Here is a 19283-nt window from a genome sequence, read left to right as displayed (position 1 = left end):
TATATGATTATATGTTTTTCATATGAGAATGCAGATAATGGCCATGTGATGTAAGGCTCCAAAAATGTCATGTTTTATGAAGGTAAATTTACGACTTAAGACCTTTTTAAGAGCAACTAGAAAAGTTAAGGAAAATTAAGTTATCTAAATGTAAATGTCTAGGACACAGAAAATGATTTGTATTAGCAACACTTCAAAGTTAGAAAATTCACCGAAAAGCAAAATAACTTAGGATTAGAAGTCTTATTTTATCAGAAACTGACCCAAATAAAGGGAGTTTATAGATAAAATCAACAAATATCTGCCAACGGGCTCAGAAAAGCTAATTTAAAAGAAAAAAAAAGTTTTTTGTGTGTGTGTGTTTTAAGCATAAATTAATTTTGCATCTCAATAAATGTATCAGACCTGATTATAGCACTTAAAACATGGAAAAGTCAGATTTTCATGATATGTCACCTTTAAGAATGTTTAAACATTTGTATCGGAAGACATAAATACTGAGGAAGATATTCTTCTTTTTTTTCCGGTGCATGCAACATTTAATGGCATGACTTTATGAACGTAAGACTTGGAAGGGAGAATTAAGAATTTTTAAGACCCACAAATTCACTCCATAAAACGTGTGCCTGTGCATATTTCAAAATTAGCACAATGTGAATAATTACAAGCCATGCACCAATAACTATTGGCATCAATGATGTTAAACCTGGTACATCGCATCTTGAAGGCCAATACAAACTAATTTTCTGGGTTTGGAATGACATGAAGGTGAGTAAATGATTTTTGGGTGGACTCACTGTTTTGGCAGTCTCCACTCCAGGGACTGGGTTTCTGGGTCATGGTGAACAGCGTGTCTGAGATGTCTGACAGGAAGCAATCCAAGTCAAACATGTGCACTTCTTCTGATGCCGCCTCGGGCTCTGGATAGATCTGACTGGTCCATTTCTCCAGCCCCGTCCTGCTGATAGGACTCTGTGGAGAATGGCAACAAGACACATGATTAGAGGAATCATTCGCTCATACTCAACTTTAATACTTAATGTTAGAGGTTTGATCACATCACTAACACTAAATAGTAATATGAAATAGTAATATGATGCTTTCATTAACAAACACCACTAATAAAGGTTCCTACATCTACATATGACCACAAGGCAGACCGTGTTTACAACCACAAGCACAAACTATTTATGCAACATCGAACTGTAGCTCAGACCGTTTCCTACAAAGTCAATTGCATTTATATTTTAAAATCGGTAGATGCTGCAAAGCCTTAGTCATGCACAAAACAATCTGTCCAATATAAAGAAGTCATTTTCTGTCTGAAGCCTTGAGGAAATGCACTGAAAATCCTGTTGAGAAAATAAATAGTTTTCCGTTTACACACGCAGAGCAAGAAATGAGAAGGAAAACAAGATACAGAGAATATATTTTTAAACATGAAAATGCATTTGCAACCCATTGTTAAAAAAAAAAAGGTAGGGCAGGACTTGATTTAATCCATTGGGGATTAATTAACTAAACAGCTAGTTATTTTTTGTAAAGAACGAAAAAAAATTGTTTACAGGGGGATTATAGCAAAACAAACCAGAAAAAAAGCAGTATAATAATAATAGAAATGCACAATAAAACAACATAAAAGTACATTAAAATAGTACAAGGCAGCCTAAAATATCTGTGTTCAGATAAAACCATGAAATAAAATTTGTCACCATGAAATTAAAATGAACAATTCTTTTTTTTTTTTTTTTTTACAGAATATTGCCATGTTTATTATAATTTATCCTTGCATATCATTTTTTTTTTAATTCGTGTGACCTCATAATCTTTTACCAAAAACAATCCCTCCCCTCCAGCAGGGTAATGCTTGTTTATTAAAACTGAAACCATAACAAAATATTTTCATTACTTGAAATAAAATAAACACTAATTAAAATAAAATAAAATAAAATAAAATAAAACAAAATAAATAAACTAATTTTAATTCAGCTAGTTGTCAAGGCAACATTTCTCATTTCCGTTTAGTTTTTACTTTAAGTAAAAAATAACTAAAACTAAAACTTAATTAAAAACATTTAGACAACAAAGACATAAAAAAAAAATTACTAAAACTTTTCCTAAAATTTAGATGAAGACAGGAAACAAATAATCATAATTCAAAATATTAACAAGAAATTATAACAGTATATCAATAATACTAAAATAACACTGCCCTCCAGTAACCTGTCGCTCACATGATATGAGCATTTAGCAAATGCCCACGATCCAATTATCCATTTCCAATGGACAAAATCAAGTCCTGCCCTACATTTGTTCTCTTCTGAGAAGCTGTTTTACATTTTGATGAAAGATTTCTTTCCTTTGGAAGGTCAAGCACAGATGAATCGATCAACAATAAAACCAGAACCGTGTATTAAAAAGCAAATGTAGTTGATTTTGATTTCATGTTGACTGACAGTTACACACACAAACAAACACTCAGATCTGACATTCGACTCATGGCTTTTACTGGAAAAAATCCCAAGTGCATCTGTTTTACCTGGAGAGCTGCTGTCTTGCTGATTTTCCTGCTCTGCGAGGACTGAGGCTCGGCACGGGCCGCATATTTATAGGAATACCACAATCAAGACAGCAGCGACAATGATTACGCCTTTCCTGAAAACTACCTACGTTCTGTTTTCCACTTTCTTTTTTCTTACGCACAAAGGTGGCAAATTATAGTATTGGTGCTAGAGTGCGTTTGTGTGTGTGTACGTGGGCCTCGGTGCTTACGTGTGAGGTCTTAACGACAGCAGTTTAACGAAAATGTGTAAAAGACAGGAACCCCCTGCCCGATCCCATTATGTTTTCATTTCTCAGTATTTTTTCTCCAGGTTTCTCCGTATCATTGAAGACGAGCGGCAGCTCTTTTGTTCCTGACCCAGTTCCCGCTGTCACACTCACGTGTGGAGGACGAGAGCAAACTCACTGCCTCCTGCTGGCACACTGACACACTGCAGCTCAGCACCAGGGCAAACCGGGACATGCCGTCCTATCTGTAGATATGACTCGGGCCCCTGCTTCAAAGTGCATCTGTGGAAAGTTTTTTGCAAAATACTCGATAATGTCAAATCGCACATCGTTAAAACAACAATTACGATATTATCGCAGACGATATATATCGCACACCTCTACATCTGTGGGATTTTTTTCATCTGTTTTATGATCCAACAGGCGAAAATGGTGCATCTGATCACTTAGTAAAGTAACAGCACACCTGTCTGGAGCACAAATGTGACCATGGACCACAAAACCAGTCATAAGGGTCAAGATTTATACATCATCTGAAAATAAATAAGCTTTCCATTGATGTATGGTTTGTTAGGATAGGACAATATTTGGCTGAGATACAACTATTTGAAAATCTGGAATCTGAGGGTGCAAAAAAAAATCTAAATATTGAGAAAATCACCTTTAAAGTTGTCCAAATGAAGTTCTTAGCAATGCTTATTACTAATCAAAAATTAAGTTTTGATATATTTACAGTAGGAAATTTACAAAATATCTTCATGGAACATGATCTTTACTTAATATCCTAATGTTTTTTGGCATAAAAGAAAAATCGATCATTTTGACCCATACAATGTATTGTTGGTTATTGCTACAAATATACCCCAGCGACTTAAGACTGCTTTTGTGCTCCAGGGTCACAAATGGTCAAATCACTACCGTAAGTGTCCAAAACCTCTCTAAAACCATCAAAACAGAACATCTAAACATAAGCTTGGCCTTAGACTGGTTTAAGCTCTTTTTGTCTTTGAAGTACACTACCATTCAGAAATTTAGGGTCAGTAAGATTTTTTTAAATGTTTTAGAGAGAAGTCTCTTTTGCTCACTAAGACTGCATTTATTTAAACGTAAAAATTGCAAAATTATAAAACATTATTACAATTTAAAACAGATGTTTTCTATTTGAATATCTGTTCAAATGTGATTTATTCCTGCGATTCAAAGCTGAATTTTCTGCATCATTACTCCAGTCTTCAGTGTCCTTCAGAAATCATTCTAAGATGCTGATTTGCTGCTCGAGAAACATTTCTGATTATTATCAATGTTGAAAACAGTCATGCTGCTTCATATTTTCGCAATTTCGTTTTGTTGTTTACAAAAACAACAATAATTTGAACAAATTTACCATTAATACAGATGCTGTATCCATTGCATCTGACATGACACGCTCCCAACTCCCAAATCAACTATAATTTTTAATATCCCATTTGAGACTAATTATTTTATTGGGCTGCCAAATGTTACAAGATAAATAAAATAAGCATTCATACTCTACCATTCAAAAATGTATCAATGTTGAAAACAGTTGTGCTGCATGTGTTTGTGCAAACTGTGATACATTTTATTTTTCAGGATTCTTTGATGAACAGAAAGTTCAAACAAACAGCATTTATTTGAAATAGAAATCTTTCACAACATTATAAATGTCTTTACTGTTACTTTCGATTAAATTTAATGCATCCTAATAAAACTATTCATTTCTTTTAGAAAAAACTGGCTGACCCCAAACTTTTTGAATGGTAGTGTGCGTTGCAAATACCATAGTACAGCATATAAATATGGTAGTCACTGAATACCAAGAACCATGGTACAGTATTATCCGAAAGCATCAGAACTTTTATTTGACTCACATCATCAAACTAATTCATATCCACAAAGCAGCACATGAATAAAACTGCGTTTAAAAGAAGTGCTGCCGATTCACATCTTGCAATATGTGGGTCAGATTTGATTAAACGTGCGTTTCTCTGACCGCCTCATCGAACAGAAGGGAAGATTAGCACTTTAGTCACTGAAGGCAATCAAGTGACTCATTTTCTCATCCGTATGACGCAAATGAATTTGAACGTTTACGTTTACTCACGTTTTTCGTACATGATGGATCGTTTGAATTTTTCAACCAGCTGAGGAAAGCAAAAGCGACTATTAATAGAAATGCACTTGAGCTGTGCAAACATGACCTACTAAAGTAAATGCTACACTCTACGCTAACTCATCAATGGATAACTAAATCTGTGTGAAACAGCATGTGTGCCTGCAGAATCCAGCAGGATTATGATATTAACTTGACATTTTTGGTTAAACCTTCCAAAACAGGCATAATTACCCCTCACATGTCTTTACACAGGATTCCCACACTTTTTGAGCCAAAACAATTTATAGGTCAGTCACATTCTTACAGATCGTTAACACTTAACGCTCTTGATTACTGAATAAGGACTGTTTGTTTAGAAATAATTTTCTAGAGATTTCTGGACCAGCCTCCTTTTGTACGCCAGATACCAATATTTTGAATGTAAGTTTAAATTTATATTTATTAGTCAACAAATGTTCTGGTAACATTTATGTATAATGCATTCTAAAAGGATTCATAATGCATTATATATTTTCATTAATAATTGTAACCAAAGCAATTTTTTGCTTTGCCATGTTTTAAAGGGTCCCTATTATGCAAAATTCATTTTTACATGGTGTTTGAACATGAATGTGTGTTGGCAGTGTGTGTACACAACAACCCTATAATGATAAAAATCCACCCGCTCCTTTTTATTTTATTTTTTTTAAATCTCTATAAATCATGAGCAGTGTCTCTGAGCTTACTGATCACAGAATCCGTAAAGTGTGATGTCACAATTTACAAGCCCCGCCCACAATAGTTGATTGACACAGCCGTGTTAGCCGTGACCCCGCCCTGAGTGAGCCGCACACACACTATCTGCCATGTTTATCTTCACGCCAGAGCATTTAAAAGCAGCATTCAAGTAAGAAATGTCTTCATATTAGAGCTATAGAAGTTGTTCAGTCCAGAGCAGTGAGTGATTTTATGCTTTTATTTTATTGTTTGGGTTATATTAACAGCGTAGACCCAAACAGCGGTCAGTATAGGTACTATATATTATGCTGCTGTCACTTAATACACCAATCTAATATAGACATTCGATTTCTTTCCCAGCTGTTTAACTTCACAGACATAACCGACTGTGTTTTTGTAACTTAAGCGTGTTTTTTACATAAACTTGTGTGTGAAAGAGAACTTTTAGTATTCACATGCATGTGACAGCCGCTCTCCGTTCGCGTGCTTCTGATGTGTGCGTCCAGAAAAACGTATATCAGAAATTTAAACTGATATGGCTTTAAAACGCGCGATTTCAGCGCGATATACATGATAATCAAAACCAAACAGATGTTTTTTGGCAGAGATCTGAGATACGAGCTAAAATTGCACAGCCCTGTTCTGGGAAAGAGGGCGGGGAGCAGCAGCTCATTTGCATTTAAAGAGACATGGACTAAGGCACAGCCCTGTTCTGGGAAAGAGGGCGGGGAGCAGCAGCTCATTTGCATTTAAAGAGACATGGACTAAAACAGCCTGTTTCTGCTTCCACTCAAAATAGGCATTTTCAAAACGATATAATAAATTATCTGTGGGGTATTTTAAGCTGAAACATCACAAACACATTCTGGGGACACCTGAGAATTATAATACATCTTATAAAAAGGTGCATAATAGGTGCCCTTTAATGCATTATACTTTCTAAAGGTGCAAGAATAAATAGATAAGTAGTATAATGTATTATAACTGTGGATACAATTATTCATGAGATCATACTATGCATTATAAGGTACATTACAAGGCATAATCAATGCATTAAAAATATATAATACTTCTAATAATAATGTTTCTAATGATAATCCATGCTTACTAGTGGGCAGATTTTACTCTACACAAACAATCACAAAAATCAATATCTGATGAAATATTTCATCAGAAAGAACAATGTTCACTCTAGAAAATCCTATGACTTAGAAAACATAGTTTTATATTCCAGTTTTCCACGACCATGGGAACCCTGTGTAACATTAAAACCATATTTGGCACTTGGTTTAATCACATTAGTTTGACTTACTTTCCTTAAAGGGATAGTTCACCAAAAAATGAATATTTGGATCTCAACAATCTTTAGAACATATTTTTTTGTGCTTCACAGAAAAAAAGAAGGACATAGAGGGAGTAAATGATCACAGAATTTTCTTTTTGGTTTAAATATCTCTTTAAAGGTGAAATGTGTAACTTTTGCACCACTAGCGATTGCAAAACCAGACTACTTACTGTCATTGACTGCATTAAGAGGGTAAATTTCTCTGTGATCTTACCTTCTGTAGCATGGACAGCAGGTCTTTGTTCTTCTGAAGCTAAAAAAAATAAAACAAAATACATCAGATATAGCAGTGCCTTACAAACCTAATGGATATTACAAAACAAACAGGAACCGACCTTAAAATGCTGAAAAACTCTTATCTTATCTTAACAATGGTTCAGTAACTGAGAATTTTGAGGATACGGTTTTGTTCACTTTCAGAGATTTTATTGGCCCTTTACTTTTGAAAAGGGAGGGAAAAAAAGTTCGGCAAAAGACGGGATCGAACGAACTTTCTACCACGACTCTGCTGTTCTTCGGCTGGTTCTTCCATGTATACGTTGATTGACAGATGTCTCGTCCAGTCAGCGGTGAGTAATCCCTAACCAATGGCGCTGTCTCAAACTATACCTACCTCTTCCGGTTTGTCTGATTTGTTGTTGTGTTTTCTGACTTGTTATTTTGTTTTCGGATTTGTCGTTGTGTTTTCTGACTTGTTATAATGTTTTCTGAATTGTTGTTGTGCTTTCTGAATTGTTATTTTGTTTTTTAGACTTGCATTTGCGTTTGTAATTTGTTATTTTGTTTTCAGAATTGTGATTTGTTTTGCACTTCTCGGCCACCGTACCCTTTCTGTGAATACTGAACTTTGGGTTCTTGACCCAAAGTTGCTCCTGAAGTTTTGCAACAGTATCTCAACAGAGTGGGAAAAATGTAGTGTCATATTTTACTAGCTCAGGTCTGGTGTTTTCAGGAACACAATCGCATTAAATTTCATATTATAAACCAAAGATCTTGGTCATTTCAGGAAATAATGGGTGCAGTTCAGAAATCACTTAAACCTTTTCATGTTGTGTCAACCAGTAAAGATGTCTATAATCATGACAGTGATTTGATGTTGTTTGAATCCACATTTTATGGTGGAATTATTGTGGCGATAAATCAATATATCATCCAGAGTGACAAATCAAACCATATTTTGCAATTTGTTTGGCCAGTTAACAGAAATGTTTGTACCAAATCTACTGAGAGCTTTGATGAAGCACTTTCTGCTGTCAAATACTTTGGTGAATATTAAGTAAATATTGTGTCAATGACTATTCTGCAATTTTATGTTTATCATGTGCTGTACTATTTATATTGGAATTATATTGGTCATTTATCACTTTCTAGACATTAGGACTGCAAATGAAAAATCTGTATCAGTTGACTTTTGCATTACTGTTTATTATGAGAAATTTGTCATCAGGGTGTTTATTAATGAGAATGAATGATGAAATTTATAGTATACATTACAGTTCAAAAGTTTGGCAATAAAAAATCTAAATGACGGTGGGGGTCGGTGCCGCGGTGGGCAAGTGACGTAACCGGTGTTGTGGTTTAACAACGGTATCACCGTCAGCACCGTCTATCGCGGCAAGCCTATTGGAAGCAAAAACTTATTTATTTTATAAATAATATAACAAAATTATAATATAATAATAAAAATTGAGCAGCAAATCTGTATATTAGAGTGATTTCTGAAGGACCATGTGACACTGACGATTGGAGTACTGATGCTGAAAATTCAGCTTTGATCACAGGAATAAAACACATTTTACTATATATTACAACAGAAAACAGTTTTTTTAAATTGTAGTAATATTTCACAATATTGCTGTTTTTATTGTATTTTAATCAAATAAATGCAGCCTTGGTGAGCAGAAGAGACTTCTTTCAAAAACGTCCAAAATGTGTTCTGGGCATATAATACGCGATTATGTCCCATTATATTTGGTCAGTTACTCACTCTTTTCTTATAGTAAATCCTCCATTTGTGATATTCCTTAATCACCACCTCTATCCGTCTCTTCCAGTAGCTTCCCTCCAAAACAATCGCCTGTAAACGCCATAAATAAACACATTAGACACTGCAGGTGATGCGTCAAACATCACAATCTTCTCTTTTCAATTGAAAGGAATTTATTGATTCAAACAGTATGATTAATTCAGGTCTGTCTTTGAGATCGGACTCACCTCAGGTTTGCCGTGGGCATCCGCCTCCGAGCCCTCCAACGGCGTGACAAACCCACACACGGGGTTCTTCCTTTTCTCCACATCTAAAGCGATTTAGCATCACATTTCATTTTTGTAGTTCATTTTGCATTTTTGTGATTACTAGTCCAGTGGTAGGAAAGACCAACAAGTATCAAGGTACCATCACAGTACTTTTTTGTAAGGGGTGGGACCAACACAGACCAAGTCGTCCAATATTATCCAAAATATGTCAAGAGAAATTTATTTATACAGCGCTTTTCACATTAATAGACATTGTTTTGAAGCAGCTTTACAGAAATTATGTTAACGTTTATAATATAGTTGCATCGCGCAGATTAGAGCTATAGTTTACATTTTGCAATGATACAAGCAATCAAGCAGTTGAGATTTACTATATAGTATAAATCACCCTATGTGAGTACATGTAAGCGATAATGCATGGCTAGCCGTTCATTTTCCCGCCTATACCATGGTCATTTGCAAGCAGTGACAAGTTAAAGCTGTTAATGATGTTTGCTCATTAGCTCTAGCATTCTGTCCGCTTCAAATCAGACACAGAGGTGAAGAAGTGCGGTAAGACCACATTTATTTGAATTAAAGGGGTCATATGATTTCAAGTTTTCCTTTGTCTTTAGAGTGTCACAAGCTGCATATACAAGATCCGTAAAGTTGCAAAGTCTCAAAACCAAAGAGATATTCTTTATAAAAGTTAAGAAAAACGCCTTCCTAAAACGCCTCATTCAAGCACGCCTCCACATGTCTTCGACACTGTGTGGGAAGATTTGCATAACACCGCCCAAATGTTTACGCAAAGAAAGAAGGCATAGCTTTTATTCTCGCTGTAGTATTGTTGCCGTGGAGACGCTGTGTGTTTCCAAATATGGTAAGGGGCGTAACATTTCCCTCACACGCTTGAGGTATTCAGCCAATCACAACGCACAGGATAGCTGGCCAAATCAGAACACACCGTGCTTTTAAGAACGATGAGATTTGTAAAAATCAACGTGTTTCAGAAAGGCGGGGCAGAGAGGAGCAACAATACTGTATGGTATGTGGAAAATAATTTGTTTTTTTAATCCTAAACTGTGTAAACACATTGCATTACACCAAATAATGTTCTTTTTAGCATTGTCATATGACCCCTTTAATGAAGTATAACACTTCCTTGAATTAATTATCGATCGAGTGTTGCATGTGTGAATTACCTGCGTCTATGTGTCTCTCTCAACAAACATTGAAGCTGTAAGTTTAGTTACTTCAAAAACAGCTATTTTACTTGGCCGTTACTAAGAAATATAACGTAGCAATTTAGTACCAAAGCTAGTTTAATAATAAAAGTCACAGGGCAGCGTCGACAACAAGTTTCTGTGCTCCTGAATGTTTCTCTGTGTGTGCAGTGTGATCTTCCAACCTCTCTCTCTCTCTCTGATGATGTGTGCGCTTTAATTAAAGCAACTACTTGTGCATTAAACAGTTTTAATGTGCACCTTCCAGCCAATCAGAATCAAGTATTCAGTAAGACCATGGTATAAATGCAGATAAAGTTGGACTTACTTATCAATCTAACTTTATATGAAGAGCTGTGCAATAATACATAGTTGCATTTTGTGGAGAAAAAAAAACAGTCAGTTGAGATTTGCTATATAGTATATATTGATTTATGTGAGTGTACTGTATGCATGTGAATAAAGTTGGATGCAATATATATCCAACTGTATGCACTGTATAGAGCTGTACATTTTACGATAATATAAATAATCATGCAGCCAAGATTTGCTATATAGTGAACACACACTTGTCATTCATGAGGAATATTTTACTAAAACAACAGTTCTGAGACACACTTTTACATGGGAAATGCAGTAAACTGTGTGTAACAGACTATAAATGAGATCAGGAGACTCACACTGAATGAACCAGGCCCTCCAAATGCCATTATTCAGCCGGATTTTATCCCTCCACAACAACCTCAAACCTTTGAAAGACTTCCACTTTGGAGACACAATCTTTCCACTGAGGAGAGACACAAACACCACTTCAATCAACATTAGATGTCATTTCATTTGCATAGTAAATATAAACAACATAAATGAACTGAAATGTGCAATAAACTACATTGTTTGAGACTAAAACACATGGGTCTTGATGATATTGCAGGACAATGGTGAAATCTTCCCTTTTCACCCTGCTGGCTCTGTATAAACATGCTTTTGTCCATCCAGCACGCACTCTGAACCGTGTTTGCAGTTGGAATAATTTCATCAGTCTAATGCAGCGACACAGCTGCCCATCTGCACATATTCTGACCGCACTTTACACCATTTACTGATGGCTCTAGTGCACTTAACCTCTAAAAGCAAGAGACAAATGAACTGGGAGTGCTGTGTTCAAGCTGTTGCTATGAGTCTGGTGAGAATGATTGCTAAAATGTGGGATATGACAACAAACCCTTACAAATAAACAACACCGATAGGACGTCATCAGGCTGAAAAAAAATTAAATTAAATGTCTGTTCCTCCTTCCTGTATACGCCACTACAAGGATACACATAAGTGCAGGCGTGTAGTAAAACAACAAAAGGATGGCAGCGATAAAATATTTACTTCCAAAGCTTTATTGTCGGCCGAACACCTTTTAAGTTAATACTTCAATAATTTAATAACACTTTCACAGTTCTATGATGGTGGGTTAACACAGCGGTTCTCAATTCCAGTCCTTGCTCTGCATGTTTTGCATGTCTCTCTTAGTTAACACACCTGATTTAGATAACCAGCTCGTTAGAAGAGAGCTACATGCATGGACTGTGTTCCGATTGACATGGTCCCTACACAGTGTTCATTGCTTCCTACTCCCTGAGCAGAGGAAATCGACTGAAGTTTACTTCTTCGGAACATTCATTCACATATTTGCGCTACGCCACTGCCTGCAGCGTCTTCACAAACAGACGAAACATACTAGAGTGTGAAGTGTGACATAAATGCATCTGGAAATAAATACAATTTAAATTCACATCTTGTACACTTTAAAGGGCACCTATTATGCCCCTTTTTTTTACAAGAAGTAATATTGGTCTTGGGTGTCCCCAGAATGTGTCTGTGAAGTTTCAAAAATAGTTTCAAAATATCCCACAGATCATTTATTATAACATGTATAAAATGTCATTTTTGGAGCCTGTCTAAAAATAGCTGTTTTGGGGTGTATCACTTTAAATGCAAATGAGCTGCATATTCCCGCCCCGTCTTCAGAAGAGGGCGTAGCATTTACATCTCTGCTTTGTAGGCCTGGGCGATAAAACGGTATCGATATTTATCGACGGTACACCTTCTTCGGTACACCTTTAAAATAAACATTTGCATTTGAATGTTAGTTGTGCGTCAGGTAGCGTCATCAGTGGCGCGCGAGATGCGGTGATAATGATGTAAGTGACGTTGTTGCATTTTAATGTTTTGTTAGTCTAGCCCACGAGACGCGCCGCTGCTGCATTATTCATTCAAAATATTAGAGAAATATAGAAGCTCAATGCGGAGAAGATCTTGAATGGGTTAAAACCGAAACCAAACCATTCACACAGAACGCATATTTCCTGTGGCCTCGGGAGACAATTAGACCTATACAATAAAGACCTATTTAATCTGCATATAAAACATTAGAAATTAGATATTTAATTTTTATTTTGTGTTTGATTGTTAAAACAAAAAACATTTGTTGTTTTTCTCAATAAATTGAGTTATTTATAAATACAGTGGTTAAATTAAAAAAAAAAAAATTCTATTGCTTTTAGTTTTAAAAAAGTTTATAAAAATGTAAATAATTATCGATACCGAACGATATGAAACATTATATCGTTGATAAATTTTTTAGCTATATCGCCCAGCCCTACTGCTTTGCATACCTACATCAATAAACAGCTAGAAGTAACATGACTGAGAGCGAGAGAACCGGTGTTCAGCCGCACATATGGGAAGCCAAACAAACCGAAAGTGGTACGAAACAGCGCGATGTTACAGAGCTTGCGTCGTACTGACCTGCAACCGACTCAACAGCGCGGCGCGAGCTAATCTCACCAGCGCGAGGGTGCGTGGACTGGAATTGAGAACCGCTGGGTTAATAGTCACATGAAATGTAGATGAACTTTTTTTTAAGAAAATCTTTTTAGTTAGTGTTTTATTTTAAAATTCTTTATGAATTTTGATTTTACATTTTTATGATTAATTAATTTAATTAAACTCCCTACAGATTCTTCACAAACCCCCTAAAAATATTTAGAAAATTTTTTTTAAATATTGCTGAATAATGGTAACATGAAATGCAGATGAACAAACAAAATATTTGATGTCTTTTAGTAAGTGTTTTAATTTGATTTTGAATATTAATATTAATTTTCATTTTACATTTTTACAATGTAATAATTCTAATTAAACTTCCTGCTGTTCCCTCACAAACCCCTAAACCAGTTTGGGAAACCATGCTTTACATAAAAAATATTTTCATTTATATTTCAATAATTTAACAACACATTCACATGTTCACGGTTCTATGATGCCAGTTAATGGTCACATGAAATGTAGGTAAACATTTATATATTTATAATATTTCATCTTTTTTTAACTAGTTTCTTTCTTTTATATATATATATTTTTTTTATTTATTTTAATTTTTTTACTTTTTACTAATTTTACATTTTTGGGAAACCCATTAAAAATTAAAAACAAAGAGAACAACAAAACAACTAGATTTTTTTACAATTTCTGAAGAAAATGTAAAAGTCGCATGTGCAAACACTGTTTAATATTTAGGGTTAAAGGTTTGTTCAAATATAAATCAATATAGTGATGCTCTCCGTAACAACTACCACTAATGATACCAGAGAACATTCAACAGTGTTTTTATGGCACGATATCTGTATCTCACTGTCCAATAACAACAGTCATTTGTTGTTTATTGTCATATGTGGTGATACGAGCAGATGTTTTCGATAGCCTTTCTATGCTGACATGACTCCTCGTCTCAGATGACGTCAGGTGATTGGTGTGCCATAAATTACTGCTGACTCACGGCCAAAGTCATACTGAGGTTGCATCACAATACACCTCCAACAGCTAGTGCACAGAAGTTTCTCTAGGTCTTCTGACAAGGTTCATCTGGTGTTATCATTAGCATATGGAAACAGCAAAGAATTTTGCATGCTTTAAGTAAATGCAACACTGCAAATCCTTAGAGATAAGTTTTCAACTTTAAGGGATTACTTTAGTGTAGGCCGTTTAACACCAGCATACAATAAAAACACTTTCCACATGGGCTCAAAGCTTTTAATGGCCCAATATACTTACAATCCAATAAAGGTTTAAAGCAGGATTACCTAAATGTCTCGCTATAGTAAATAAAACATTCAAGATGTACTGTTCAGAGGTGAGACAGCTAAAAAAAATAACAGCTCTGTGTGCATGTTGCAATATTGTGGGTTAATAAAATGTGTGTGTGTGTGTGTTTTGGAGAAAGTGGTGTGGGTTCCTCTATCCTCGTTATTCTGTAACTCTCACCTCGTTTGTCTTCCAACTGCTATCAAAGTCCAAATGAGTTTTGTTTTTTTTTACTCAGTCAAGTATTTCACAGCGGTTTCGAAAGCAAGACTGAATTTAGAAGAGTTCAGTCTCTCTCACACCCACTTCTTACTGTGGTGACATTTTACTAACTTGCATTATAATTGTTAAAATTGTATAATATATTATAGGCCTTAAGCCTCGTACACACCGGGACGATTAACGCGCGCGCTTATCGCCGACGTTTTTCGACGCGTCTTTTGTGTTCATACCCAAGCGATTTTCGCAGGCGATGAGCCGAGTGAATGTGCAAATTCACTCCCTGACATTAGATGGCGCTTAATGAAAAACAGAAATACCCCGGTACACATCGAATCCTATTTGATCTGCAATTCCTCTCCATAACAACTCCCTCTTATCGAGATTTTTGTAGTCGCTGTCGCTAGCCCTTTGTGTTCAGACACCAATGAGACCAGCAGCTCTACATTCATCTTGCCTCGATGCATCTTCTTGGTCTACTTACTTCCTCTTCGTCGTTAGGTATCAATGTGTGCTCGGCAAGACCGTTTTGTGCTTGAGCACCACCAAGTCGTGTTTTACTGTAACTTCAGCAGCTCCAGGCACGTAACAAAAGCGCCAATCTCATTGGTCGGCCAGTTTTTAACACGGCGCGTCAAACCATAAAAACGTCCTTTGTTTAGTCACGAGGCGTTAAACGTCGGCGATAATCGCGCGCGATATTCATCCTGGTGTGAACAAGACTTTATATTGTCTTTTTACGCGCTGCGTTGCATCGTGCCGCAAAAATTACGCTTTTACGCCTCGCGTTTTGCGCGTCGGTGTGCACACTCACATTGGCGCCCTTTGTTTAGTCACGAGACGTTAAACGTCGGCGATAATTGCGCACGATATTCGTCCCGGTGTGAACAAGCCTTAAAGGCAGAGTATGTGATTTTTCAAAAACACTTTAGAAAACTGATTCGGGCCAAATAGCAAAACAAACTTGTAGCCAATCAGCAATAAGGGGCGTGTCTACTCGTGATGTGGAGGAGAGCGCGTTGGTCGGCCAGTTTTTAACGCGACGCGTCAAACCAAAAAAACGAGCCCGAGGCGTTATTACGCCTCGCGTTTTGCACGTCGGTGTGCACACTCACACTGGCGCTATTTGTTTAGTCACGAGACGTTAAACGTCGGCGATAATCGCGCACGATATTCGTCCCGGTGTGAACAAGCCTTAATGCTTAAAAGACTACGTAGTACATAAATCCAGAGCCAAAAAAAACTTTTTGATTCACTCAATTTCATAGCATTTTATAATTCATTTTACAGAGCCAAATGCAGCAGGTCTGCTGAAATAAAACAGAATGATGCAAAAAAAAAAATCCTTATTTCTGAGTATTGAAATGACATTTAAATACTCAGAAATAAGTATTTTTTTTCACATTTTGTAAATATGTTCAAATGTATCTGTACTCTACTTGCTTTATATAACAATAAATCACTGCCATAAGGCAAATTTCACTTACAGCATGTTACAGTATATGTACTGTTGTAATTTATCTGTAACTTCATAGCAAGGTAAACTGAAGTTAAATTGTAGCTATTTTATACACACTGTCATTAGGTGAATTCCAATTAAAATATGAGTTATATGTACTTATATATGTTAAACTGTAGTATTTTTTCTGTAACAGATTTGTAGTAATATACACACTGCAGTGTGGTAAATTTTGAATTGAATTGTAAATTATCTGTAGTTTAATTGTTTCATAAAAATACACTCTAATGAGATACATTTCACTTAAAATATTTAAGTTATCGGCACTTAAACTATTATTATAGTAATGTAAACATTTCACTTAGGTATAAGTTCAACTGCAGTATTTTGTCTGCAACGATTTAAATTACCGTACAATTGAGGTAAAATGTACAAGTGAGGTAAAAGGGAAGTTAAATAGTAAATTATCTGTAGTTTAATGGTTTTATAATAATATAAACACTGTAATGTGGTTAATTCTAAGTTATATATACTTAAATTGCTTTATACAGTAATATATACATTTCAGTGAGGTACTGTATAAGTTCAACTTTAGTAATTGATCTTTAATAGTTTTACTGTAATTTACACACTGCAGTGAGGTAAAATCAAAGTTGCATTGTACATTGAGGTGTAAATTCAACTGTAGGCATGCTTTCAAATGTAGTCAACTGCTTTATATGTAAACATTACAATGGGGTGAATTTGACTGAAATGGTAAAATATATATACTATAACTGTTTTACAGTTATGTAATCATTGCAGTGAGGTGTATATTCAGCTAGTAATTTATCTGTAGCAATTTTTTGGAAGGCATATGCATTGCAGTGAGGTAAAATTACAGTTAAATTGTAATTTATCTGTAGTTTAACTCTGCACATAATTATTATTTTAAATAATTTATACACAGTTATGTAAACACTGCTGTGAGCTACACATTTAACTGGAATAATTAAATTATTTTTTAGTAATGTAAACATTTCCATGAGGTGTAAGTTCAACTGTAGTCATTTAGCTGTACTTTTAACTGTTTTATAGCAGTGTAAACATTACAATGAGGTGAATTTGACTTAAATGGTTAATTATATATACTTTAACTGTTTTACCGTTTTGTAAACTTTGCAGTAAGGAGCAAGTTGTTGTAAAGTTTTTTTGTAATATACACAATATACACTGAGGTAAAATTGCAGTGATTAATCTGTAGCGTAACTCTTTTATAACAATATAAACACTGAAGTTCTAAGCGGCCATGCAATATATATTTTTTCCTTCTTGTTTTCTCGTTATAACGACTTAATTTTCTCGTGATCTCGACATAACGAGAGTTGTTTTCTCGTTATACGACTTAATTTTCTCGTGATCTCGACATAACGAGAGTTGTTTTCTCGTTATACGACTTAATTTTCTCGTGATCTCGACATAACGAGAGTTGTTTTCTCGTTATACGACTTAATTTTCTCGTGATCTCGACATAACGAGAGTTGTTTTCTCGTTATACGACTTAATTTTCTCGTGATCTCGACATAACGAGAGTTGTTTTCTCGTTATACGACTTAATTTTCTCGTGATCTCGACATAACGAGAGTTGTTTTCTCGTTATACGACTTAATTTTCTCGTGATCTCGACATAACGAGAGTTGTTTTCTCGTTATACGACTTAATTTTCTCGTGATCTCGACATAACGAGAGTTGTTTTCTCGTTATACGACTTAATTTTCTCGTGATCTCGACATAACGAGAGTTGTTTTCTCGTTATACGACTTAATTTTCTCGTGATCTCGACATAACGAGAGTTGTTTTCTCGTTATACGACTTAATTTTCTCGTGATCTCGACATAACGGGAGTTGTTTTCTCGAAAATTAAGTCTTTATGACGAGAAAACAACTCTCGTTATGTCGAGATCACGAGAAAAATAAGTCGTTATAACGAGAAAACAAGAAGGAAAAAAAAAAATAATGCATGACCGCTTAGAACTTCCGTACTGGCACACTACCATCAGGTGAATTATTTTTATTATTTTTTTAAATAAGTGACATGCAGTTATGTAAACACTGCTGTGAGGTATAAGTGTAGCTAGAGTAATTTAACTGTTTTATAGTAATGTAAACATTAGCATGAGGTGAATTTGTACTTTATAGTGAAGCAGACGTCGCAGTGAGGTAAATCAGAGTTAAATGATAGGTTTGTTTTACCTGTACGCCAGTGTCATGCATTCAAACAGGCGTGTGAGAGTGGGGTCAATGCTCAGCCGTCTGGAGCTCAACGGACCGAAGCTGTAGGTCTGGCAGTCCGGTTTATTAACGGTCTCAAAGTCATAATTATCAGCATTATAGAGAGCCGCGCTTCTCCTCCTGACCGAGTCGCTGTGTGGCGAGGACACCATGAAGTGCCCGCTGTGGATCACTTGAGTAACGTTACGCCGGACTGATCCGGATCCCGCTCCGGCGTACACACTGGGCAAGTGGTCATCCGGATCCGAATCGGACTCTGAGTCCTGTGCGATCCGGCTGTGCTCTGAGGTTTCTGAGTACTCTGCCGTTGCCATCGCTGCTGACCTAGTCCTGTCACGCTGCTCAAATGCAGCCCACTGAGAAAAACGCCATCTGAGGAAGCGCGCTTCACTCTGTAGTACTCCACTGCATACTTAGTACGCAGAGCTGCAGGTCAAAGGTCAAGCGTGATAGAATGATCAAAACTCACTGATTAAAACGCTGCATCGTGCAGTTTCAGACTCTTGACAGTCTAAACTCGAGCACAATTATGTAAGAGTTGATCTGATGTGCTGTGACATATTATTGCTATTATTATCCGCTATTACTAGTAGAGTAGATATGGCCTCGTAATTGCGATTTTTAAATAAACATGCACTTTTTGTATCTATCTAGTAAAACGGATCTGTAAATTGTTATATTTGTTGTAAGACGAGATAAATAAAAATAAATTAGAAATAATTCATACTTTGTATAAATGTTGCATTTATGTTG

The 19283-nt window shown here is 35.8% G+C and overlaps 1 protein-coding gene across 2 annotated transcripts in view; it reads right to left on the bottom strand.

Annotated features, from left to right (window-relative positions):
- The window catches only part of LOC107725156 (carbohydrate-responsive element-binding protein-like), a 35561-nt gene extending 16668 nt beyond the window's left edge, over positions 1 to 18893 (bottom strand). For both annotated transcript variants that reach the window (XM_016534322.1, XM_016534324.1), the window contains exons 1-6: positions 18492 to 18893; positions 11128 to 11234; positions 9201 to 9283; positions 8974 to 9063; positions 7201 to 7239; positions 798 to 972 (exon numbers count right to left, since the gene is read on the bottom strand). In XM_016534322.1, coding sequence (XP_016389808.1) covers positions 798 to 972; positions 7201 to 7239; positions 8974 to 9063; positions 9201 to 9283; positions 11128 to 11234; positions 18492 to 18844 — 847 coding nt within the window. In that variant the 5' untranslated portion in view covers positions 18845 to 18893. The remainder of the gene's footprint in view (positions 1 to 797; positions 973 to 7200; positions 7240 to 8973; positions 9064 to 9200; positions 9284 to 11127; positions 11235 to 18491) is intronic.
- Between the last annotated feature and the right edge of the window lie 390 nt (positions 18894 to 19283).

Source organism: Sinocyclocheilus rhinocerous, unplaced genomic scaffold (genome assembly GCF_001515625.1).
Source record: "Sinocyclocheilus rhinocerous isolate Xijiao unplaced genomic scaffold, SAMN03320098_v1.1 scaffold1295, whole genome shotgun sequence".
Classification (NCBI taxonomy): domain Eukaryota; kingdom Metazoa; phylum Chordata; class Actinopteri; order Cypriniformes; family Cyprinidae; genus Sinocyclocheilus; species Sinocyclocheilus rhinocerous.
This window is presented reverse-complemented; position numbering and strand designations above follow the sequence as displayed.